Genomic DNA, 22,820 nt, shown 5'->3' on the forward strand with positions numbered 1-22,820 from the left:
GCCACCTCCACTTCTTCTTCTTCCCCAAACCTACTACCACCTCCGACCACCAGCAACCCCACCCTCTTTTTCTTCTCTGCAAAACCCCAAAACCCCAAAACCCCAAACCCCTTTTATTTTTCCCTAAGATCTGTTGCTAATTCCGATCCTCACCACCACTACCACCCAAACCCATTTTCCATCTCCATTTTGTAAATCACAGTAGAGAGGAGGCACGAAAATTCGCAGAGAGAGAGAAAGAGAGAAAGATTAGGGTTTTCTTCCTCCGGCGATCTCTCCGATTCTTCTCCGGCAAAGATCCTTCTCCGGCAATCTCTCCGATCATCGATCCACCTTCTTTGATCCTTTTCCGGCAACTTTTTCTGCTCCGATCCCTCTCCGATCTTCTCTAATCTTCCGGCCGTGCTCCAACTCCACTCCTTCGTCTCCGGCAACCTCCATCTGCTCCGGTGATCTCACTTTTTTCGGTTGATTCATCTTCTCCGGTTGCAACTCCGGTGGATCTTACTAGTTGTAGACACCCCATTTTGACCGGACCCAAGTTCGCTATGCTTGGACGTGTAGACACCCCATTTTGCTCTGCCTTAAGAAATTAGGGTTTTTCCATCGGTTTTCCAATGTCTTTCCTTTCCGCGTCCGTTTGTTACATTTCTAAATATTTTTGGTCGTTTCCGCCATGTTTCGTATTTTTCTGTTGAATATTGAGAAGGGTTATTCATGAGAATCCGAGCAAAAGAGAATGTGGGACCCGCTGGTGTGGGACCCATTTGTGTGGGACCCGCTAGTGTGGGACCCGTTTGTGTGGGACCCGCTGATATGGGACCCGCTGGTGTGGGACCCGTTTGTGTGGGACCCGCTTGTGTGGGACCCGCTGATGTGGGACCCGCTTGTGCGGAACCCACAAAGTGGGACTCACCATTAGCATGACTTAACTTTCTCTACCATTTCCACTAACTTCATTTTTCCCTTTAAAATAACATCATTATCTCCATTACCATTATATATTCCATTATCCCCACCACCATTCCCACCATTACCATTATATATTCCATTATTCCCACCACCATTCCCACCATTACCATTATATATTCCATTATCCCCACCACCATTCCCACCATTACCATTATATATTCCATTATCCCCACCACCATTCCCACCATTACCATTATATATTCCATTATTCCCACCACCATTCCCACCATTACCATTATATATTCCATTATTCTCCACCACACCCACCATTCTCATTATTTATTTCCACCTCTCCACTAAGTTTTTCACTATATAAAGAGAGGTGATGAGGAGAAAAAAAAGGAGGAGAGAAGGAAGAGGGGAGAAAAAAAAGAAGAGAAAAAAAAAGAGGAGAAGGAAAAAAAAAGAAGAGAAAAAAAAAGAGAGAAAGAGAGAGAGGAAAATATAAAAACAAAGAAGGAAGCGGAGCGGATCGCACGTCGGCCGGATTTTTGGATTTCTTCGGCTCTTGGATTCGGCGAGGAACTCATCACAGGTAGGTACACTGTTTTCAGAATTTTTTAGAATTATTTGGTATATTTTCGGATTTTTGCATGATTTTTAACAAAGAAAACTAAAAGATATACTAAACAGATTCCACAAATAATGAAATTTCGTGGGAAAATAATATGATAATGATACATTCTACCATGAATTTGTGAGAATTTTTGGATTTTGTTTGGTATATTATTTTATGCATTCTTTGAAAATTATCAGATTTTGGGAGAATTGTTACTGATGTCAAATCACAGATACAATTCTCCAAATTTTTACAGTAGTCTTAAATTCTATACTTCTTGCTTCTGTAAAATTTTCAAGTGATTTTGATCTTGTTTCATATGAGCTGTAGTGTTAATTCATAATCTGGTTTGAAATTTAAAAAATCCGAAACTGATAGTAAATAGTTTTCTAAATTCATGTAAATCTTACAGCATGCTATTTTCACTTATATCTTACTAATGTAGAAATTTCATGGAATTTAGATTTCTATTTCTAGTAGTTTCTGTGTTATTTTTGCAATCTGGTCTTATTGTTGTTAAATCAAAATTAAATATGAGCTTAATGTACAAATCCACAAAATTCATCCCGTAAGCTGCATGGATACCCATCTTACTGCTGTAGAAATTTTGATTCATTTCGAATTCGTTTGCTACAGTTTCACTTGTAAAAACACTCATATGTTTAAAATTGATAAAATCCATTGAAAATCCGAAATTAATTGAAAATCATCTGAAAATTTCTAAAGAACCTTAAATCTCTGTCACATGTTAACTCATTAATCCATTGAAACAGAAATCTTAGGGTCTTTAGATTTCCCTCGAAAAATGGCCAGTGCATCCATAATCGTATCCCAATTGCAACCAATCTTTGACAATTTAGATATTTAAGCTATAACATGTTATTGGCTCCGAGGTTACTGTCCACGGAAATCCTGAGATCTGCCAGGCAATAAGATGCTATAACCTAAGTATTAAATTGCGCAAGGAAAGAGCGCACGATTCCCTCCCTTGGATGCCATTCTGGGCCGAAATTGGTGTACCCATAGGAGGCATGCTTTGCCTCATATAAAAGTCTTTGACTCATTTGTTTGTGTGATGTTGTTGTCAGTGAGTCTTTGACTTGTGTTTCCATCTCTTTTAGGGAGTCTTTGACTCGTCTATCCTTTAGTTGTTATCAGTGGAGTCTTTGACTCGTTTTTCCACCGCTATTAGAGAGTCATTGACTCATTTGCTCATTTGTACCCTTCTTTAATATTTTTAGTTAGGAGTTTCTCCTTTAGAGTTGTTGATTACTTCGCTTTAATTAGAGGCTAACTCAGTCTTATTAGAGCTTTGCTTGCTTGGGATCTTGGATCATTTTCTCTCTTCTTGGGACGCTATCTTTCTTGTTATGGTTCGTCTCTTTGAGACGTTAGTTGTTTGTTCGGGGTTTCCCCTTTTGGATTTAGGGCTTTGCCCTAGTTTGTGGTTGTTCTTGCGTGTTCCCTTTAAGATTGAAAACATCTAAAGGTCCTGAGCATTGGAAAAGCTTTAAAATCCAAAAACATTAGAAATTTAAAACTCAAAAACATTTGAAAACTTTAAAAATATCAAAAACATTTGAAAATATAAAAAAACCTTAAAAAATCTGAAGTGTGAGTGTTTCTTTTAGAAGCGTAGTTTGAGAGTTCGTTTTCGAACTACGTTGGCTTGATCCTCTTCCGAGGTACGTAGTGCAGCTTGGGATTTATATCCCAAGTCCAGCCAAACCTTTTTTGTAAATAATATCTTAAACTTTCTTCAAAAACCTTTAAAATCTTATTTTCAAAAGATCTTCCTCTAGAGTTAGGAGTTTCTCCTAGATAGAGAGTTTTAGAGTTAGGGTTTTTCTTTTGATAGGTAGTTTGATTGTTTGTTTGTTGTGTGCTTGTTTTTAGAGTTAGGGGTCTGTCCTAGAGTTATAGGAGCGCCTCCGTCCGGTCAGTCGGCGATCCATATCGCCGAGTGATGACTAGAGTAGGATACGCTAGTCCACCCTTGGTTTTCCTTAGGAAATACAGCCTAGTCACACATAGGTTGTAAGAACCACCTGCATTAGCTTAGGGCTAATCTGCATTTAGTTAGGGCATATAGGGTGTCATAAAATCCACAATTCACTGAAATTTAAATAATCGTACAAGAAACTTTAATAACCGGTTCGGTCTTTTAGATCGAGTCTAGGATAGAAGTCTAGGTGTCTTAGGCATCCTAGCTTAGAATAGGCGCGAAGAACTACGTTGCCTTGATTCTCGTGGAGGCGGGGATACGTAGGCTTCTTTGGATGAATACCAGATCATCTGAGGACTCGGGCTAATCACTTTTAAAACTGTTGAAACAATCAAATCACTTAGGATTTTCCATGAAATTAGAATTTTAGGAGAACTTTCACTTAGATTGAATCCAAACCAATTAAGAAATCAAGATACACATTTAGGATTCACATTGAAATTAGATCATAGGATGCATGTCACATAGATAGCACATTAACAGAGAGTTGAATGAGCCATTAAAAATGAATTTAAAAGAGTTAACTTTTGGAATTGAAGACCGATTATCGGGCAGGAATGGTGCATGTGGTGGATAAATCCCCATACCTTCCGTTCTTGTAACCAGGTAGCGAGTCTAGATTTCTGGTTAATTATGGGTCCTAGATCCCACATCTAGGTGGCGACTCTGTCAGTCTCTTTTGTGTGGAATTCGGATTGCCTTAGTGATCCCAAGTTCACATAAAAGATGAATTAAAATTAATAATAAAAGGCACACGCCAATCGCGTGGGTACGAGAGACCAAGAGATAGTGCGTGGCGGCTCTCGCGCCACCACCCCTCTCGCGGGATCGGGTCCCACAGACTGGCGACTCTGCTGGGGACCACCTAACTTCATTACAATTCCAAAGGATAACTCATTTGAATCTATTTCAACTGGCTCATGAAAACTCTATCTCTTTTATGCTTGTTAGATTAGTTTGTATGCTTTATTTTCTCATCACATTTACTCAAACTTAATCTAACAAAACCTGAAGGCATCATAGATTGCGCGAACTTATTGCACACACTTACATCACTTTCATCTAAACCCCTGCATCTCACATGCACACACGTCCTATTTTAGGAACCCGGAGTGTTATCTAGCATGGTTGACTGGGATTTCATCACCTGGTGCCTCTGTGCTAGAGAAGCATTCCACCCTTAGCCTAGTACCTTTATGGTACGTAAACGGATCTCTTGTTCACGTACTGATACGCCGGACACTGGTACAGTATATCGAACATGGATTCGCGCTAAGGGAACTCTTGGCCTTACCCCTAGATTAACCCACACATGCATGTAGTATACGAACACATGTGCATCACGTGTGTGAGCCTAGTTTAGGATATCTTACCCAATTGTGTGTGTGAGCCTAGTTTAGGATATCCTACCCATTTGTGTCTAGATTAGGCCGTAGTCCATCTTTCAATGGCTACGATCGGTCCTAGGTACACAAACAAAGTCATGAGTCGAGATCCTCTCTCCACTCCGCTAGATTAGGGTTAGGGTTGATGCCTTCAGGTAACACTGATAAAATGTGCGAAAATTAAAAAACTTTTCCTTTGGGGTTAGGATGTAAATCCCATTCATTTCCAAAGATCTCATAGGATTAGTCATTCATGATCCATCTGTTGAAAGCAATCTTATGCTATCTCATCTCATCTTGATCTCATCTTGTTGTTGATATCCATCATTCAGATTTTAGATCTGGTCCTTGACCCGACTTTTGTCATTCTTATGGCCATGGTCTATTATCTGAGCCATTGATTTTTCATTGATCAATGTTTACCTATCATATATCTTTTACCTCTGGATCATATCGAAATCATTGATGAAAAAGTTTGATCTCACCTGTATTCTTTGAGTGCATGATCGTTGCTGAGATCGAAACTTATTTTGATTAGGGATGTTTATCGTTCCTGACTCTTTCATTCCCAAAAGAAGAACGGTTATACCCTTAAGGAATAGATTGAGGATTCTTTCCAAATTAACATACCCGTTGATGTATTTCAAGATTACTCTTTTCTCTATTTGTTCAGAATCTTTATCTCATGATTATTGATCTAGTATGTTAACTTCCAATCAGGATTCTGAAAGATAGCAACCATCGCTTCAAAAAAGGGCACCCAAGCTAAACCTACCTGGTCTAGACCTACCTCAATATCTAGACTTGTTCGTCACTTTGATCCCACTGTGTCACCAACAGCACCTTTACCATCTTCACCAGAGTTGTCAGGTTCTTTTGAAGTCAACCAAATGGCTAATGATCCAGTGGACCCCATGATAACTATACAGGAAATGTTGAGAAATATGTGTCGAGATATAGCAGGGTTGAAAGATGAGGTGACTCATCTAAAAGACCAGAGTACTCAAAAGGTCTCTACTTCTAAAGATCCCGCCATTCAGCCTCCTCCGGCCACATCTCCTAACCTCACCAGACCAGTCATCTCTCCCGTAGAGATCGATCTAAAAGATGAGCAATATGCTGGGGAATACTTTGTCCCTCCGGTTAACAAGGAGAATGAGTTGTTCGATAAGTATGAGAAGATGGCTCGTGACATTGAGAGCATGAAGGTTCAAGCGTCCAAGGGATTCGATATTTCTGAATTTCTGATGTCCCCTAATGCCATATTCCCGCCTAAGTTCAAGGCACCAGACTATGACAAATATGATGGAACTGGGTGTCCGAGAAACCACGTCAGATGGTTCATCACTCTTTCCCAGCAGCATGGCTTAAGTCGAGAGCAGATGGCTCATTTGTTTCCTATGTCTCTTATAGGGGTAGCCAAAAGATGGTTTTTGAGGTTGAAACCAGAAGAGATTAGGACATTAGAAGAAATCTCTAACCGATTCGTAGAACAATTCTCCATGGAGGAAGGGATCGAGGTCACTAAAAGAGATCTGAAGCTGTTGAAGCAGAATCCTCAGGAGACATTCACATCTTTCATTAGGCGCTGGAGGCGCAAGTCTGCCCAACTGAGCCATAGAATGTCAGAGGAAGACCAGATAAAGTTGGTCCTCAAGAGCTTGTCCCCGCAGTACTTTCACTTCATGGCGCCGCAGCACTATCAGAATTTCGATCATTTGATTAAGACCGGCACCCAGATCGAGGATGCTATTGCTAAGGGCCTCCGAGCCAAAACGCTATCTGATGTCCGAGAGGGGAAGAGGCCTATGATCCAACCGAAGGAAGTACAAGCAGTCAGTTATACCAGACCAGTGGCCAAGCCTGTTGATGAAGTTGTTAGACCAATGGTGACGAAGCAGTTCAGGCAGTTTGACCCATTACCATTTCCACTGCCCATGATACTTAAGAAGTTGATCAGAGACAAGAAGATCAGACTTCCGGATGTCAAACCTGTACCTAATCCGCTGCCCGGAAACTGGAGAAGGGATCAATACTGTGAATATCACAGGGGCCCGGGACACATGACTGAGAACTGTTTGGCCTTGAAGCACGCGATTCAGAACATGATCGATAAAGATGAGCTTGCAGTTGAAAGGCCGAATATCACTCAGAATCCTCTCCCCAACCACCGTGCTGTTGCTCCTCCCACTACAAACGCTATCTTTGTAGATGAGCCCATCCTTGATCCCTCTGCTCTCATTTGCGCTATTACATCTGATAAAACATATGTTTTGAACTTTGACGATGAAGAGCTCAGAGAATTCAGAGAAAAAGAACCTTATGTGCTGTCGTTTGACGATGCTGAACTCGCTGAGTCATCTTCAGCCCAGTCATATGCGCTTCAGAATGTTGGTCTGAAAGAAGCAAAGGAAGCCACCTATGTTCTAAGGATGGAGGACTTTGAAGAGGATGTCAGTAATGCACCTTATGTTTTCAGAACGGACGAAGACGAACTGCTATTGCTGGATGATCAGTGTAACGAGATGCGTCACATGACCCGAGGTGGGCGAGTGTTCAAACCACCAGAATTGAGTGTAGAAAACCCGGCAGGGGTTGCAAGAAACTCAGAAAATCAGAGGCAGAATAAAGTGAGCGCAGACGAAGAAGATGAGAGCCTGTTAAAGCAGCTGAAGAAGACTCAGGCTAATATCTCGGTATGGGGTTTACTAATGGCCTCATCGAAGCACAGAAAGCTAGTCCTTCAAGAGCTTAATGCAGCACAAGTTTCTGTTAATACCTCACCTGACGAGCTTGTCAGTCTCGTAGCCATGGCCAGAGCTGCGAAAACATTGTCATTCGCTGATGACGATTTACCTCCTGAGGGCCGAGACCATACTAAGCCTCTTAAAATCACAGTCTTCTGTAACAAGAAGAAGGTGCCAGAGGTGTTGGTTGACAACGGCTCTGCACTGAATGTTTGCCCATTAAGCACCGCAGCAACCCTGGGGTTCAGTCCTGAGAATTTTATTCCATCCGAGCAGGGTATTCTAGCATATGATGGCACTCGCCGAGATGTAATCGGGACTTTGGTCACTGAGATACAGATTGGCGGAGAAGACTTTGAGGTAGAATTTCAAGTCTTAGATATTAAGGCTTCATTCTTACTGTTGCTTGGCCGTCCTTGGATGCACAAGGTCGGGGTTGTTCCGTCTACTCTCCACCAAAAACTGAAGTTCATTCGCAGGAACAGAGTGATAACAGTAAAGGGGGATCCTGATCTCGAGATAGGGCAGATCACTCCGGACATAACTGGGGAAAGATCCAAAGATGTCAATTTGACGGGGTTTTCACTAGAGGTAACTACGATCACTTTCAAAGAGGCTTTGAATGAGGAAATTTGTTTCCTGACCAGTACGAATTCGAATGTCATCAGAATGATTCGCCGACAGGGCTATATGCCAGGCGCCGGGTTAGGCAAATATCATCAAGGTTTGACCGAGTTTCCTGTGTTCAAAACATTCAATGGTTTGTTCGGACTGGGTTACAAGCCTACAAAGAAGGAAATTGTAGAGATGAAGCAGTTGATGCTGAAATGGGCAGAAAACCGTCGTCGGGGCTTGGGGCTACCAATGGCACCCATTGATTTGAAAATGAACGGTCGATTCCGAAAAGAAGGCGCAGCCTTTCCTTTCTGTGGCTTTGCAGAGTTTTGGTTGGATGAGAGCACAGGTCAGATGCTTCCGGGGTTTGAGATTTTCTTCGATCTTGAGCTAGAAGATGAGCCAGTGGGTATGCAGATTGTAGAGACAGAGTCTGAGGCTGATTGGACAGAGCACATAGAGCCGAGTCTTCTGAATTCACTTTTCCAAGAAGGGTCACAGACTGTGGCCGTGATTGGCAGGAGCCCGCTGATACTTGACCCAACTCGTCTTATCACCCCGGCTGAGGAACCTCTGACTAACTGGACTTCTCAAGTCCTACCCCAGGTTATTTTCCAGTACAAACGAATCCCTTCAGAAGAGTCAGTCGTCCATAAATACGTGTCAGTCTCCGGGTTTGATTCAGAGTCTATATCTTCTAATGAGTCTTTTGATGCAGGTACCATAGAGGACCATTCACCTGAGATCGGCGACGTTTCTTCCTTTTCAAGCGAGATTGAGTTGGAGTCTGTTCATAATAAAGCATCTGTTGCTGTTTCCTTTTATAGTTCTGAGTCAGTTGACGCAGGTGTCAACATTTCCATCGAGTCTGTAAAAATGAGTCCAAAGTTCATTGTACCCCCCGATGAGGGTAATTCGTCTGTTGATGTATATGATTCAAATTCCAATGAAATGAAGGATTCTTCTTTTGAGTACATTCCTGTCTCTATTTCATCTGCTGAATCTGCTATAAAATCTGATAATCTTAATAATAACAATCAAGACTCCCCCTCTGATGAGGATGCCGACAAAACTCCCCCTGAAATCAGACATATGATCCAACAGGAGGAGAGTCGCCGAGCAAAACCACTTGATGAGGAAGTTGAAACTGTGAATATTGGTGATGAAACCTCAATTAAGGAAATAAAGATTGGCAAAACTTTATCCCCTGAAGAACGCGAGGAATTGATCACCCTGCTTAAAGAGTTCAAAGAAGTTTTTGCTTGGTCTTACGATGATATGCCAGGATTAAGTGAGGAAATCGTCCAGCACAGATTACCCTTAATCCTTGGTGCTAAGCCAAAGAAGCAAAAACTCCGAAAGCTCAAAACAGAATGGGAGTTGAAAGTCTATGAAGAAGTGAAGAAATTGTTAGAAGTAAAATTCATCCAGGTGGTGGAATATCCTGAATGGCTCGCTAACATAGTACCGGTGCCCAAAAAGGACGGGAAAGTCAGAATGTGTGTTGATTTTAGAGATTTAAATAAAGCAAGTCCTAAAGATGACTTTCCTCTTCCAAGCATTGATCTCCTGGTGGATAACACTGCTGGGCATGCTCTTTTATCCTTTATGGATGGATTCTCAGGGTACAATCAGATTAAAATGGCACCTGAAGACATGTTGAAGACAGCGTTCATCACTCAGTGGGGTACATATTGCTACAGAGTGATGCCGTTTGGCTTGAAAAATGCTGGTGCTACATATCAGAGAGCCGCCACGACTCTTCTTCATGATATGATTCACAAAGAGGTTGAAGTTTACGTTGATGACATGATCGTAAAGGGGAAGACTCGGCCTGAGCACACTGTTGCCCTGAGAAAGTTTTTTGAGCGGATCAGGAAGTATCAGCTTCGTCTGAACCCGAGTAAATGTGTATTTGGCGTTACGTCAGGGAAACTCTTGGGGTTTATGGTCAGCGAAAGAGGGATCGAAGTGGACCCGCAAAAGATCAAGGCGATTCAAGAAATGCAGCCGCCGACGACAGAAAGGCAGATCCGAGGTTTCCTTGGCAAAGTTCAGTATCTGAGACGGTTCATAGCACATCTGACGATGACGTGTGAACCCATTTTCAAGCTTCTGAAGAAGAATTCCTCGAAGAAGTGGAATGAAGAGTGTCAGGAGGCTTTTGAAAAGGTTAAGCAATGCCTATCCTTGCCCCCTGTTCTTTCACCAGTTATTCCAGGCCAGCCGTTGCTGTTGTACTTATCTATCACGGATACAGCGATGGGTTGCATGCTTGCTCAGCAGGATCTTGAGTCTAAGAAAGAAAGACCCATTTACTACATCAGCAAGAAGATGCTAGAGTATGAATTAAAATACACTGTTTTGGAGAAGACTTGTCTCGCATTAGTTTGGGCAACCCAGAGGCTTAGACATTATTTGCTTTCAAACAAGGTTCTTCTGCTTTCACGAATGGACCCTCTAAAGTACTTGTTTGAGAAACCTGCCCTTACAGGAAGGACTGCAAGGTGGTTATTGTTATTGTCTGAGTTCGACATCAGTTATGTCACTCAGAAATCAGTTAAGGGGCGGGTTATAGCTGAACAATTGGCCGATGCTCCAGTTGAGGAGAATGCTGTTCTAAGAGCCGAATTCCCTGATGAAGAAATTATGGATATCGAAGAAGAAGAGGTTCTCAGTACCAAGTGGTTAATGTACTTTGATGGAGCCGTAAACAGTCGTGGGCAAGGAGTAGGTGCAGTCTTGGTCTCTCCGAAGAAAGAATACATTCCTATCCCCATCAAGTTGCAGTTCGAGTGCACCAACAACATGGCAGAGTACGAAGCCTGTATTGCCGGACTTGAAGCAGCCTTAGCATTGCAGATTCAAGATATTGATGTGTTCGGGGATTCCATCCTGATCATTTACCAGATTAATGGGCAATGGAAAACTCGAGAAGATAGATTGATCCCTTATAATATGTATTTGGAATCTCTAGTCCAAAAATTCAAGAGCGTCACATTTACTCACTTATCAAGGACCAGAAATCATTTTGCTGATGCTTTGGCCACTTTGGCCTCGATGTTAGATATCTCCGCTACAATGGAAGTTCAACCGTTAGCCATCAGACTGCAATGGGCCCCTGCGCACGTAAATGCTATAGAGATTTCAGCTAGATGTCCAGATGGGAAGCCTTGGTACACAGATATCAGAAACCTCATTTCAGGCAAGGGTCATCCTCCGGAAGCTTCAAGCAAGGAAAGGAAAACTCTCCAGAAGTTATCTGCGAATTTCATCATTTGCGGTGGAGAGCTATATAGAAGGTCATTTGATGGCATACAACTCCTTTGTGTTGATGAAGATAAAGCTGCAGAACTTATTGAGCAGACTCATGAGGGTGTTTGTGGACCTCATATGAACGGGAAGATGCTATCTAGAAAGATCCTTAGACTTGGATTCTATTGGCCTACAATGGAAACAGACTGCTTCGCATTTGTAAGAAAATGCCATAAGTGTCAAGTCTATGCGAATCTTATTCATGTTCCTCCTTCGGAGTTGCACTCCCTGACTTCGCCGTGGCCGTTTTCGGTATGGGGAATACTGCTTCGCATTTGTAAGAAAATGCCATAAGTGTCAAGTCTATGCGAATCTTATTCATGTTCCTCCTTCGGAGTTGCACTCCCTGACTTCGCCGTGGCCGTTTTCGGTATGGGGAATAGACATCATTGGGAAGATTTATCCGAGATCCTCGAGCGGACATGAGTACATTCTGGTGGCTATTGATTATTTCACAAAGTGGATAGAGGCTGCATCTTATGCTTCCATCACTTCGAACACAGTTGCGAAGTTCATCCGTACCAATATAATTTGCAGATACGGAGTACCTCACGAGTTGATTTCAGATAATGGATCACATTTCAAGAAAGAAGTGTTACACCTGTGTGAAGAGTTCAGGATAAGGCATCACAAGTCGTCTCCTTACAGGCCGCAGACGAATGGGGCCGTTGAAGCAGCAAATAAGAACATCAAAGTCATTATCAGTAAGATGACTGAGACATATAAGGACTGGTCGAACAAACTTCCTTATGCCTTATGGGCTTATAGAACATCGATCAGGTCTTCAACAGGCGTGACTCCGTATTCTTTGGTGTACGGAATGGAGGCTGTTCTCCCTGTTGAGTTAAGAATCCCCTCTTTGAGAGTGATGGTGGAGGCCGATCTGCCAGAGTCAGAATGGGCGAAGGCCAGACACAATGAGCTACAGATGATAGATGAGAAGAGGCTGAGAGCCTTATATCATATCCAAGGATATCAGAGACGGATTGAGAGAGCTTTCAATAAGAAGGTTCGTGTCCGAGATTTGAAGCCTGGAGATCTTGTATTGAAGTCCTACAGGGCACCGGTATTTGACCCAAGAGGAAAGTTCAGGCCAAACTGGTCTGGTCCTTACATTGTTGATGAAGTCCTGCCTGGAAAAGCCGTAAGACTGCTCAATGAAAATGGAGAAAAATTAAATGAACCTACAAACCTGGATCAATTAAAAAAATATTATGCTTAAGTACACCAGGAGGCCATCCTTGGACGATTTGAGCTTCAAGCCAATACCCAAATGTTTTAAACTATTTGCAAACCCGTTGGGCCTAGAAAAAAATGAATAATGAAACCCCTTTCCGCTAAAAGAACCTGTGAGCCAAAAGCAAAATCAAAATTTCTTTGTTAAACTTAAACCAGGGGCATCTTTTATGACTTTCGTCATAAAAGATTTTAAACCCGAACTACGCGTGACCTGATTCCCAATTTCTTTAAGGATACGTAGGCAGTCTGGAGGATCCAGATTCGGTCCAGATACATGCAAACATACCAAAGTCTAACCGGTTTGAACCTAAGCCCACTCGAAAGTCCTTCTGGTGTACTCAGGCCCAAGTTTGTAGAGAAACAGAAAGAAAGAAAAATGATGGAGTCTTAGACCCGCTAGACTGAAAACCCGCAAGGGCGGTCTAGGCAAAAGTTAGGGTCATTCACCCGCTAAGCTGAAAACCCGAAAGGGCGGCTTAGGCAAAAATCAGGGTGCTGAGCCTGCTGGATGGAAAATCTGCAAGGGCAGACAGTCCAGGCAAAAATTAAGGCATATGGTCCGCCGAATCGAAAACCTGAAAAGGCGATTTGGTCATGGCAGTGACTTCATGGAGAGAGGACAAGGCTTTAAAAAGCCAGCTAAACTTTCGATTTTCTCTGGCACCTTCTCAAAGTCTAAGTAAGCACCATCAAGACTTCTTTTGGTACTCTTTGAGCCAGAGAAGTTGAAATCGAGCAATCTGAAGGGAGGATAACCATGGCAGAAATCCTGAAAAGAGGGTTGAAACACCTTTAAACACGGTATTCAAAAGACTCTAAGAGAGTGGCTTTTACCATTTTTTTTGTTTAAAAAAAAAAAAAAAAAAAAAAACCCTATCAGACTAAGAAGCAGATTTCAGTCTATCTTGGTATTTGAGTCAGGTGTCCGTCAATGTCCTCGTTCGTTGTTTGTCAAAGTCTTTCCTTTGTCAAGTCGAGTTCAATTCTTCAGAGTCCTGTTCCTCCCCAAGCCGGGGTGGCAAAAAAAAAAAAAAAAAAAAAAGAGAGAGGAGGGAAAGCAGAACTCTCAGAGAAGCAGAGAATTTATGGCCCCTGTGAACAAGTGCAAAGCAGAGCAATTCAGAGGTTGATAGGCTTTCAGCCCAATTCCAGCATTAGCAGATGGTAGTGATGAAGCAGGATTTTGAGCAGAACCATGTTCTTGTATTTTTAAGAGCCTTATAAGCCCAAGTGTTCATCAGAAAAGTTTGTAACCCCAAGTGTACATTAATGAAAGCCTTTGGCCCATTTTTCTTGTGTTGCTCTCCAAATGAATTTTGTTATGGAAGTAATCATACTAGGGGCATCTTTTATGACTCACGTCATAAAAGATGTCAAATACACATTGATATTTGAAATGGACATTCTCCTCAAATAGAGACTAGAGAGTTTGAACACGCTCTTTTTGTTCAAGCTCTCCTGTCGAGTATTTGGCTCGTGTTGCTTTGGTAAAGCTTCAATCTCTAAAAATAAAAAATAAAATAAAAATAATAAAAAATAATAATAATAATAAGAATGACTCTTTGAGTGTGGCATTTGGGACTTTTTAAGTGTCCGCAGCGTGTCCCTACCTAACAAGTTGGGAGTCAGGCATACCTGCGAGGGGGTTTGTATGGATCCGTGTTGCATGACGGGCATACAAATCTGGATTTATATGGAACCGTGTTACACCACGGGCATATAAATCTGGGGTCTTATGAGATAATTTAGCAATTCCTTTGTTGATGTGAGACTCTTTGAGTAGTTGAGACCCTTCGAGTGTTACAGACTCTTCGGGTAGTTGAGACTCTTTGAGTATAAATGTTTTGTGTTGATTTGAGACTCTTTGAGTAGTTGAGACCCTTCGAGTGTTACAGACTCTTCGGGTAGTTGAGACTCTTTGAGTATTAAATGTTTTGTGTTGATTTGAGACTCTTTGAGTAGTTGAGACCCTTCGAGTGTTACAGACTCTTCGGGTAATTGAGACTCTTTGAGTATAAATGTTTGGTGTTGATTTGAGACTCTTTGAGTAGTTGAGACCCTTCGAGTGTTACAGATTCTTCGGGTCGTTGAGACTCTTTGAGTATAAATGTTTTGTGTTGATTTGAGACTCTTTGAGTAGTTGAGACCCTTCGAGTGTTGCAGACTCTTCGGGTAATTGAGACTCTTTGAGTATAAATGTTTGGTGTTGATTTGAGACTCTTTGAGTAGTTGAGACCCTTCGAGTGTTACAGATTCTTCGGGTAGTTGAGACTCTTTGAGTATAAATGTTTTGTGTTGATTTGAGACTCTTTGAGTAGTTGAGACCCTTTGAGTGTTACAGACTCTTCGGGTAGTTGAGACTCTTTGAGTATAAATGTTTTTATGTTGTAATTTGAGACTCTTTGAGAAGTTGAGACCCTTTGAGTGTTACAGACTCTTCGGGAAGTTGAGACTCTTTGAGTATAAATGTTTTTTTTGGTGTATTTAAGACTCTTTGAGTAGTTGAGACCCTTTGAGTGTTACAGACTCTTCGGGTAGTTGAGACTCTTTGAGTATAAATGTTTTTGTGTTGGTTTGAGACTCTTTGAGTAGTTGAGACCCTTTGAGTGTTACAGACTCTTCGGGTAGTTGAGACTCTTTGAGTATAAATATTTTCGTGTCGGTTTGAGACTCTTTGAGTAGTTAAGACCCTTTGAGTGTTACAGACTCTTCGGGTAGTTGAGACTTTTTGAGTATAAAGGTTTTTTGTGTGTATTTGAGACTCTTTGAGTAGTTGAGACCCTTTGAGTGTTACAGACTCTTCGGGTAGTTGAGACTCTTTGAGTATAAATGTTTTTGTGTTGATTTGAGACTCTTTGAGTAGTTGAGACCCTTTGAGTGTTATAGACTCTTCGGGTAGTTGAGACTCCTTGAGTATAAATGTTTTGTGTTGGTTTGAGACTCTTTGAGTAGTTGAGACCCTTTGAGTGTTACAGACTCTTCGGGTAGTTGAGACTCTTTGAGTATAAATAATTTCTTTGATGTGTTTGAGACTCTTTGAGTAGTTGAGACCCTTTGAGTGTTACAGACTCTTCGGGTAGTTGAGGCTCTTTGAGTATAAAGGTTTCTCTATGTAGTTGAGACTCTTTCGAGTATAAAGGTTTTTGCATGTGTTTGAGACTCTTTGAGTAGTTGAGACCCTTTGAGTGTTACAGACTCTTCGGGTGGTTGAGGCTCTTTGAGTATAAAGATTTCTATGTGTTTGAAGCTCTCTGAGTGTTTGATTTGAGACTCTATGAGTGTTACATACTCTTTGAGTAATTTGATTTGATATTCTTTGAAGGGTTGATTTACGTCTGCATCGATAGTGGTCTGCTTTCTTTGAGGTAATTTTATTGGGTTCGTTTTCTTAAAAGCTTTGTTTTAACAGAGTATGTTTGTGTTTGCTTTAATAGAGTCTTTGCGTATTGATTTAAACAGTTGAGTCATGAGTATTAGGGAGAGACTATCTCTTTGAGTTGTCGTTGCCGAGTTAAGAGTCGGTGAGAGGCTATCTCCCTATTGTTGGTAGAGTTTTATCTCTGTGAATATCGTTTTAAAACTGAAAACCCAAAAATTTGCTTTGCTTTCGGGTCAGTCAAAATGTGTCGTCTGTTCAGCTTTGCCATTCGCGTGTTACACACGCTTTGCCAAAGAGGGGCATCTGTAGACACCCCATTTTGACCGGACCCAAGTTCGCTATGCTTGGACGTGTAGACACCCCATTTTGCTCTGCCTTAAGAAATTAGGGTTTTTCCATCGGTTTTCCAATGTCTTTCCTTTCCGCGTCCGTTTGTTACATTTCTAAATATTTTTGGTCGTTTCCGCCATGTTTCGTATTTTTCTGTTGAATATTGAGAAGGGTTATTCATGAGAATCCGAGCAAAAGAGAATGTGGGACCCGCTGGTGTGGGACCCATTTGTGTGGGACCCGCTAGTGTGGGACCCGTTTGTGTGGGACCCGCTGATATGGGACCCGCTGGTGTGGGACCCGTTTGTGTGGGACCCGCTTGTGTGGGACCCGCTGATGTGGGACCCGCTTGTGCGGAACCCACAAAGTGGGACTCACCATTAGCATGACTTAACTTTCTCTACCATTTCCACTAACTTCATTTTTCCCTTTAAAATAACATCATTATCTCCATTACCATTATATATTCCATTATCCCCACCACCATTCCCACCATTACCATTATATATTCCATTATTCCCACCACCATTCCCACCATTACCATTATATATTCCATTATCCCCACCACCATTCCCACCATTACCATTATATATTCCATTATCCCCACCACCATTCCCACCATTACCATTATATATTCCATTATTCCCACCACCATTCCCACCATTACCATTATATATTCCATTATTCTCCACCACACCCACCATTCTCATTATTTATTTCCACCTCTCCACTAAGTTTTTCACTATATAAAGAGAGGTGATGAGGAGAAAAAAAAGGAGGAGAGAAGGAAGAGGGGAGAAAAAAAAGAAGAGAAAAAAAAAGAGGAGAAGGAAAAAAAAAGAAGAGAAAAAAAAAGAGAGAAAGAGAGAGAGGAAAATATAAAAACAAAGAAGGAAGCGGAGCGGATCGCACGTCGGCCGGATTTTTGGATTTCTTCGGCTCTTGGATTCGGCGAGGAACTCATCACAGGTAGGTACACTGTTTTCAGAATTTTTTAGAATTATTTGGTATATTTTCGGATTTTTGCATGATTTTTAACAAAGAAAACTAAAAGATATACTAAACAGATTCCACAAATAATGAAATTTCGTGGGAAAATAATATGATAATGATACATTCTACCATGAATTTGTGAGAATTTTTGGATTTTGTTTGGTATATTATTTTATGCATTCTTTGAAAATTATCAGATTTTGGGAGAATTGTTACTGATGTCAAATCACAGATACAATTCTCCAAATTTTTACAGTAGTCTTAAATTCTATACTTCTTGCTTCTGTAAAATTTTCAAGTGATTTTGATCTTGTTTCATATGAGCTGTAGTGTTAATTCATAATCTGGTTTGAAATTTAAAAAATCCGAAACTGATAGTAAATAGTTTTCTAAATTCATGTAAATCTTACAGCATGCTATTTTCACTTATATCTTACTAATGTAGAAATTTCATGGAATTTAGATTTCTATTTCTAGTAGTTTCTGTGTTATTTTTGCAATCTGGTCTTATTGTTGTTAAATCAAAATTAAATATGAGCTTAATGTACAAATCCACAAAATTCATCCCGTAAGCTGCATGGATACCCATCTTACTGCTGTAGAAATTTTGATTCATTTCGAATTCGTTTGCTACAGTTTCACTTGTAAAAACACTCATATGTTTAAAATTGATAAAATCCATTGAAAATCCGAAATTAATTGAAAATCATCTGAAAATTTCTAAAGAACCTTAAATCTCTGTCACATGTTAACTCATTAATCCATTGAAACAGAAATCTTAGGGTCTTTAGATTTCCCTCGAAAAATGGCCAGTGCATCCATAATCGTATCCCAATTGCAACCAATCTTTGACAATTTAGATATTTAAGCTATAACATGTTATTGGCTCCGAGGTTACTGTCCACGGAAATCCTGAGATCTGCCAGGCAATAAGATGCTATAACCTAAGTATTAAATTGCGCAAGGAAAGAGCGCACGATTCCCTCCCTTGGATGCCATTCTGGGCCGAAATTGGTGTACCCATAGGAGGCATGCTTTGCCTCATATAAAAGTCTTTGACTCATTTGTTTGTGTGATGTTGTTGTCAGTGAGTCTTTGACTTGTGTTTCCATCTCTTTTAGGGAGTCTTTGACTCGTCTATCCTTTAGTTGTTATCAGTGGAGTCTTTGACTCGTTTTTCCACCGCTATTAGAGAGTCATTGACTCATTTGCTCATTTGTACCCTTCTTTAATATTTTTAGTTAGGAGTTTCTCCTTTAGAGTTGTTGATTACTTCGCTTTAATTAGAGGCTAACTCAGTCTTATTAGAGCTTTGCTTGCTTGGGATCTTGGATCATTTTCTCTCTTCTTGGGACGCTATCTTTCTTGTTATGGTTCGTCTCTTTGAGACGTTAGTTGTTTGTTCGGGGTTTCCCCTTTTGGATTTAGGGCTTTGCCCTAGTTTGTGGTTGTTCTTGCGTGTTCCCTTTAAGATTGAAAACATCTAAAGGTCCTGAGCATTGGAAAAGCTTTAAAATCCAAAAACATTAGAAATTTAAAACTCAAAAACATTTGAAAACTTTAAAAATATCAAAAACATTTGAAAATATAAAAAAACCTTAAAAAATCTGAAGTGTGAGTGTTTCTTTTAGAAGCGTAGTTTGAGAGTTCGTTTTCGAACTACGTTGGCTTGATCCTCTTCCGAGGTACGTAGTGCAGCTTGGGATTTATATCCCAAGTCCAGCCAAACCTTTTTTGTAAATAATATCTTAAACTTTCTTCAAAAACCTTTAAAATCTTATTTTCAAAAGATCTTCCTCTAGAGTTAGGAGTTTCTCCTAGATAGAGAGTTTTAGAGTTAGGGTTTTTCTTTTGATAGGTAGTTTGATTGTTTGTTTGTTGTGTGCTTGTTTTTAGAGTTAGGGGTCTGTCCTAGAGTTATAGGAGCGCCTCCGTCCGGTCAGTCGGCGATCCATATCGCCGAGTGATGACTAGAGTAGGATACGCTAGTCCACCCTTGGTTTTCCTTAGGAAATACAGCCTAGTCACACATAGGTTGTAAGAACCACCTGCATTAGCTTAGGGCTAATCTGCATTTAGTTAGGGCATATAGGGTGTCATAAAATCCACAATTCACTGAAATTTAAATAATCGTACAAGAAACTTTAATAACCGGTTCGGTCTTTTAGATCGAGTCTAGGATAGAAGTCTAGGTGTCTTAGGCATCCTAGCTTAGAATAGGCGCGAAGAACTACGTTGCCTTGATTCTCGTGGAGGCGGGGATACGTAGGCTTCTTTGGATGAATACCAGATCATCTGAGGACTCGGGCTAATCACTTTTAAAACTGTTGAAACAATCAAATCACTTAGGATTTTCCATGAAATTAGAATTTTAGGAGAACTTTCACTTAGATTGAATCCAAACCAATTAAGAAATCAAGATACACATTTAGGATTCACATTGAAATTAGATCATAGGATGCATGTCACATAGATAGCACATTAACAGAGAGTTGAATGAGCCATTAAAAATGAATTTAAAAGAGTTAACTTTTGGAATTGAAGACCGATTATCGGGCAGGAATGGTGCATGTGGTGGATAAATCCCCATACCTTCCGTTCTTGTAACCAGGTAGCGAGTCTAGATTTCTGGTTAATTATGGGTCCTAGATCCCACATCTAGGTGGCGACTCTGTCAGTCTCTTTTGTGTGGAATTCGGATTGCCTTAGTGATCCCAAGTTCACATAAAAGATGAATTAAAATTAATAATAAAAGGCACACGCCAATCGCGTGGGTACGAGAGACCAAGAGATAGTGCGTGGCGGCTCTCGCGCCACCACCCCTCTCGCGGGATCGGGTCCCACACTAGTCTCCGATCATCTTCCCGATCAAACTCCATTTTTTTCGGCCACTTCGCCGGCCATCGTCGGCGAAGGAATTTAGTTCCTGAAAATTCCGAGGATTTGAATTAGTATATTTTACAAGAATTGAAGAGATCAGCTCTTTCCACTGGCTTTCTCAAGCTCTGATATGACCGAAACTTGAGATTTGTTGATTCTAAGGTGCAGTGAAGAATGGGATTAGAGTAAGAAAAGAAGAAGCTCGAATCTGCTTGGTGTTCAGATAAGTGGATCCATTTTTGCAGGTACTTTTCTTTTGATTAATGCTTCTTATGGTTTTGAAAATGTTGTCATGGCTTCTAATTTCTTAAAATTCCTTGTTCATCTCGCTCATCGGGTTATAGCATTTGATTATTATTACATCTTGATTTTTCTTTGGTTCTTGATGTCTGCCTAGAGATGACTCGTTTTAAGATTTTGTCCTAATCTTGGTATATTAACCTTGCTAATGTGAATATGAGTATCTGGCTTATAGCTAAATTTTTTTTAGTATGCAGGGTCTTATTTGTAGTTGTACTTAGAGCATACAGTGTCAGAATATGGATACTCATTTTGGTGGTAGTTCACTTATTTGTTTATATGAAGCTTCAACTAGGTTGATTCTTCACCCCCCCCGGCTTGTTCTAATTTTATGATTTTGATGTGTTTACCCAAACATTGCAGACCTCAGATGAAGTGTTTAGTGTTATTTCTTTTATCATTTTGATTCTGGATATGCATATTTGAGCTAAGTTAAGGCAGAAGCTTGGATATTCTAGTTAGGTGGCATGGTTGTTGATACTGATAATATTATCCATCGGATTTTCTTAAGTCTTATGGCTTATGTAAATGATATATAGTTTTGATGTAAATATTCTTCAAGTATCTTTTCATCAGAATGTCATAGCATGGGTCAAAGTCATAAGCTTGCCTTGTATTTTCAATAACTTTGTGAAAATTCTAAGCAATTTAAGGACAAAGTGAGTAGATGTAATTATAAAGGTCTGAGAATAGCCATAGTTGATTAATCATATGAGCATTGTGCTGAAATGAAATGACCATGGTTGAATTGTATGTTCCTGTATCAGCCCCTGTTGGCATTAAAACCTGCACATATGTTGGCGGCCCCTTTTATGCACTAAAATTTGTCTATTTTCAGCTCCACTCTTTTGCACAGATTTGTCCACATTTCACCCTCACTGTTTAGCACAGAATCTAGTTCATTTTCACTAGTTCATTTCTACTGGTTCAGTTTCACTGGTTGATATACACTTCACTGATTCATTTTCACTGATCTATTTGATTGTTCACTGGTTCGATCTTTCACTAGTTTAGGATGCTATTGTGTTAAATAAATGAATCAGGTAGAACATTAAAGAAGTGTATTGTGGCACAACACAAGTGTTTGTTTGACACCGCATAAGTTCCTGTTTCATGCCCCTTCTTATGCACTAAATTTTTTTTTTTTTTACAAATGGGGAATATCATTGAATATATTGAAAATCTAATATTCTTCTTATATTAAGCATTTGAGTTAGGTTGGAAGATGGTGATAAATGAATTATTCAGGTGAGACTATCTAGAAGTTTATTATATTCCTTCCTTTTTATTTTAAATTGTTTAGGGAAGAAGGAGATCAGATGACTGCTCTATTCGATATTATCGACATAAGTACTGTCTGATCTCAAGGCGGGATTAGAAATATTATCATGTGTATTATGATATCAGATGATTACTTTAGCATCATCTGATTTCATCCCCATATTGGGGTGGTGTTTGTGTTTGGGCATAGAAGTGTTTGATATTGTTTTTGCTTTATTAGGCTATCCAACGGCTGGTCTGGACTAATTAATGTTGTTTATCATTTTATGATTGCTACAGGTTGTGCACTCTTAGTTGTAGGTCATATTTTGCTGACATTTGATTTGTTTTTATAATAATTGATTGAAAATTTGAGATTATCTGGTATCCTTTTTCCTCTCTCTTTGGATAGACTAGCGCAGTCTTCTAGACTTCTTTAGATACTAGAACCTGTACTAGGAGGCATATTCTGTCTCATTAGAAAATCCTCCTTTGGAGGCAAGCCTCATTTTTTAGCTTAACCTCAGGGAGGTTGCTTTGATTTTGATAAATGGTGTACCTTTAGAAGGCATGCTTGGCCTCATTTGTAGAATCCTCTCTGAGGTTACACCTCAATTAGTGCCTCTGTTAATTAGAGACCAATTTGGTCAATTAGTTGTCTTAGCCTTGCTTCCCCCTTGCAAGGGCAATGATAAGGTTGCTTAGAGCCCATCTTTGTGTGTGTTTGGGAGACCCGCCCGGTCTCATTCTCTCGCTAGTTCTCCTCTTTGTGCTTCGTTTGGTTTTGGAAGAACACCCTACTCGGCTTGGCTTCATACCCCTACCCTTATGGGTATTGGGT

At 40.4% G+C, this 22,820-nt stretch overlaps 1 protein-coding gene across 1 annotated transcript; it reads left to right on the forward strand.

The window, feature by feature from the left end:
* The first annotated feature begins 1,391 nt into the window (after positions 1-1,391).
* On the forward strand, positions 1,392-22,294 carry LOC143891899 (uncharacterized). The gene is made up of 6 exons (XM_077396399.1): positions 1,392-1,507; positions 5,642-7,580; positions 8,148-8,392; positions 8,609-8,793; positions 8,890-9,264; positions 22,280-22,294. Exons 2-6 carry the CDS (start codon positions 5,812-5,814, stop codon positions 22,292-22,294), a joined length of 2,589 nt encoding a protein of 862 aa, XP_077252514.1. The 5' UTR covers positions 1,392-1,507; positions 5,642-5,811.
* The last annotated feature ends 526 nt before the right edge of the window (positions 22,295-22,820 follow it).

The sequence above is a fragment of the Tasmannia lanceolata genome, unplaced genomic scaffold, assembly GCF_043159265.1.
Source record: "Tasmannia lanceolata isolate RefF3 unplaced genomic scaffold, GAP_Taslan_0.1 ptg000002l, whole genome shotgun sequence".
Taxonomy (NCBI): Eukaryota; Viridiplantae; Streptophyta; class Magnoliopsida; order Canellales; family Winteraceae; genus Tasmannia; species Tasmannia lanceolata.

Bases quoted from the DNA above. Each gene is read 5' to 3' on its own strand.
- LOC143891899 (XM_077396399.1), top strand. From the start codon at position 5,812: ATGGCTAATGATCCAGTGGACCCCATGATAACTATACAGGAAATGTTG. The intron at 7,581-8,147 runs GTTAAAGCAGCT...GTTCATTCGCAG, and splicing joins GACGAAGAAGATGAGAGCCT to GAACAGAGTGATAACAGTAA. The intron at 8,794-8,889 runs GTGATTGGCAGG...GTCCTACCCCAG, and splicing joins AAGGGTCACAGACTGTGGCC to GTTATTTTCCAGTACAAACG.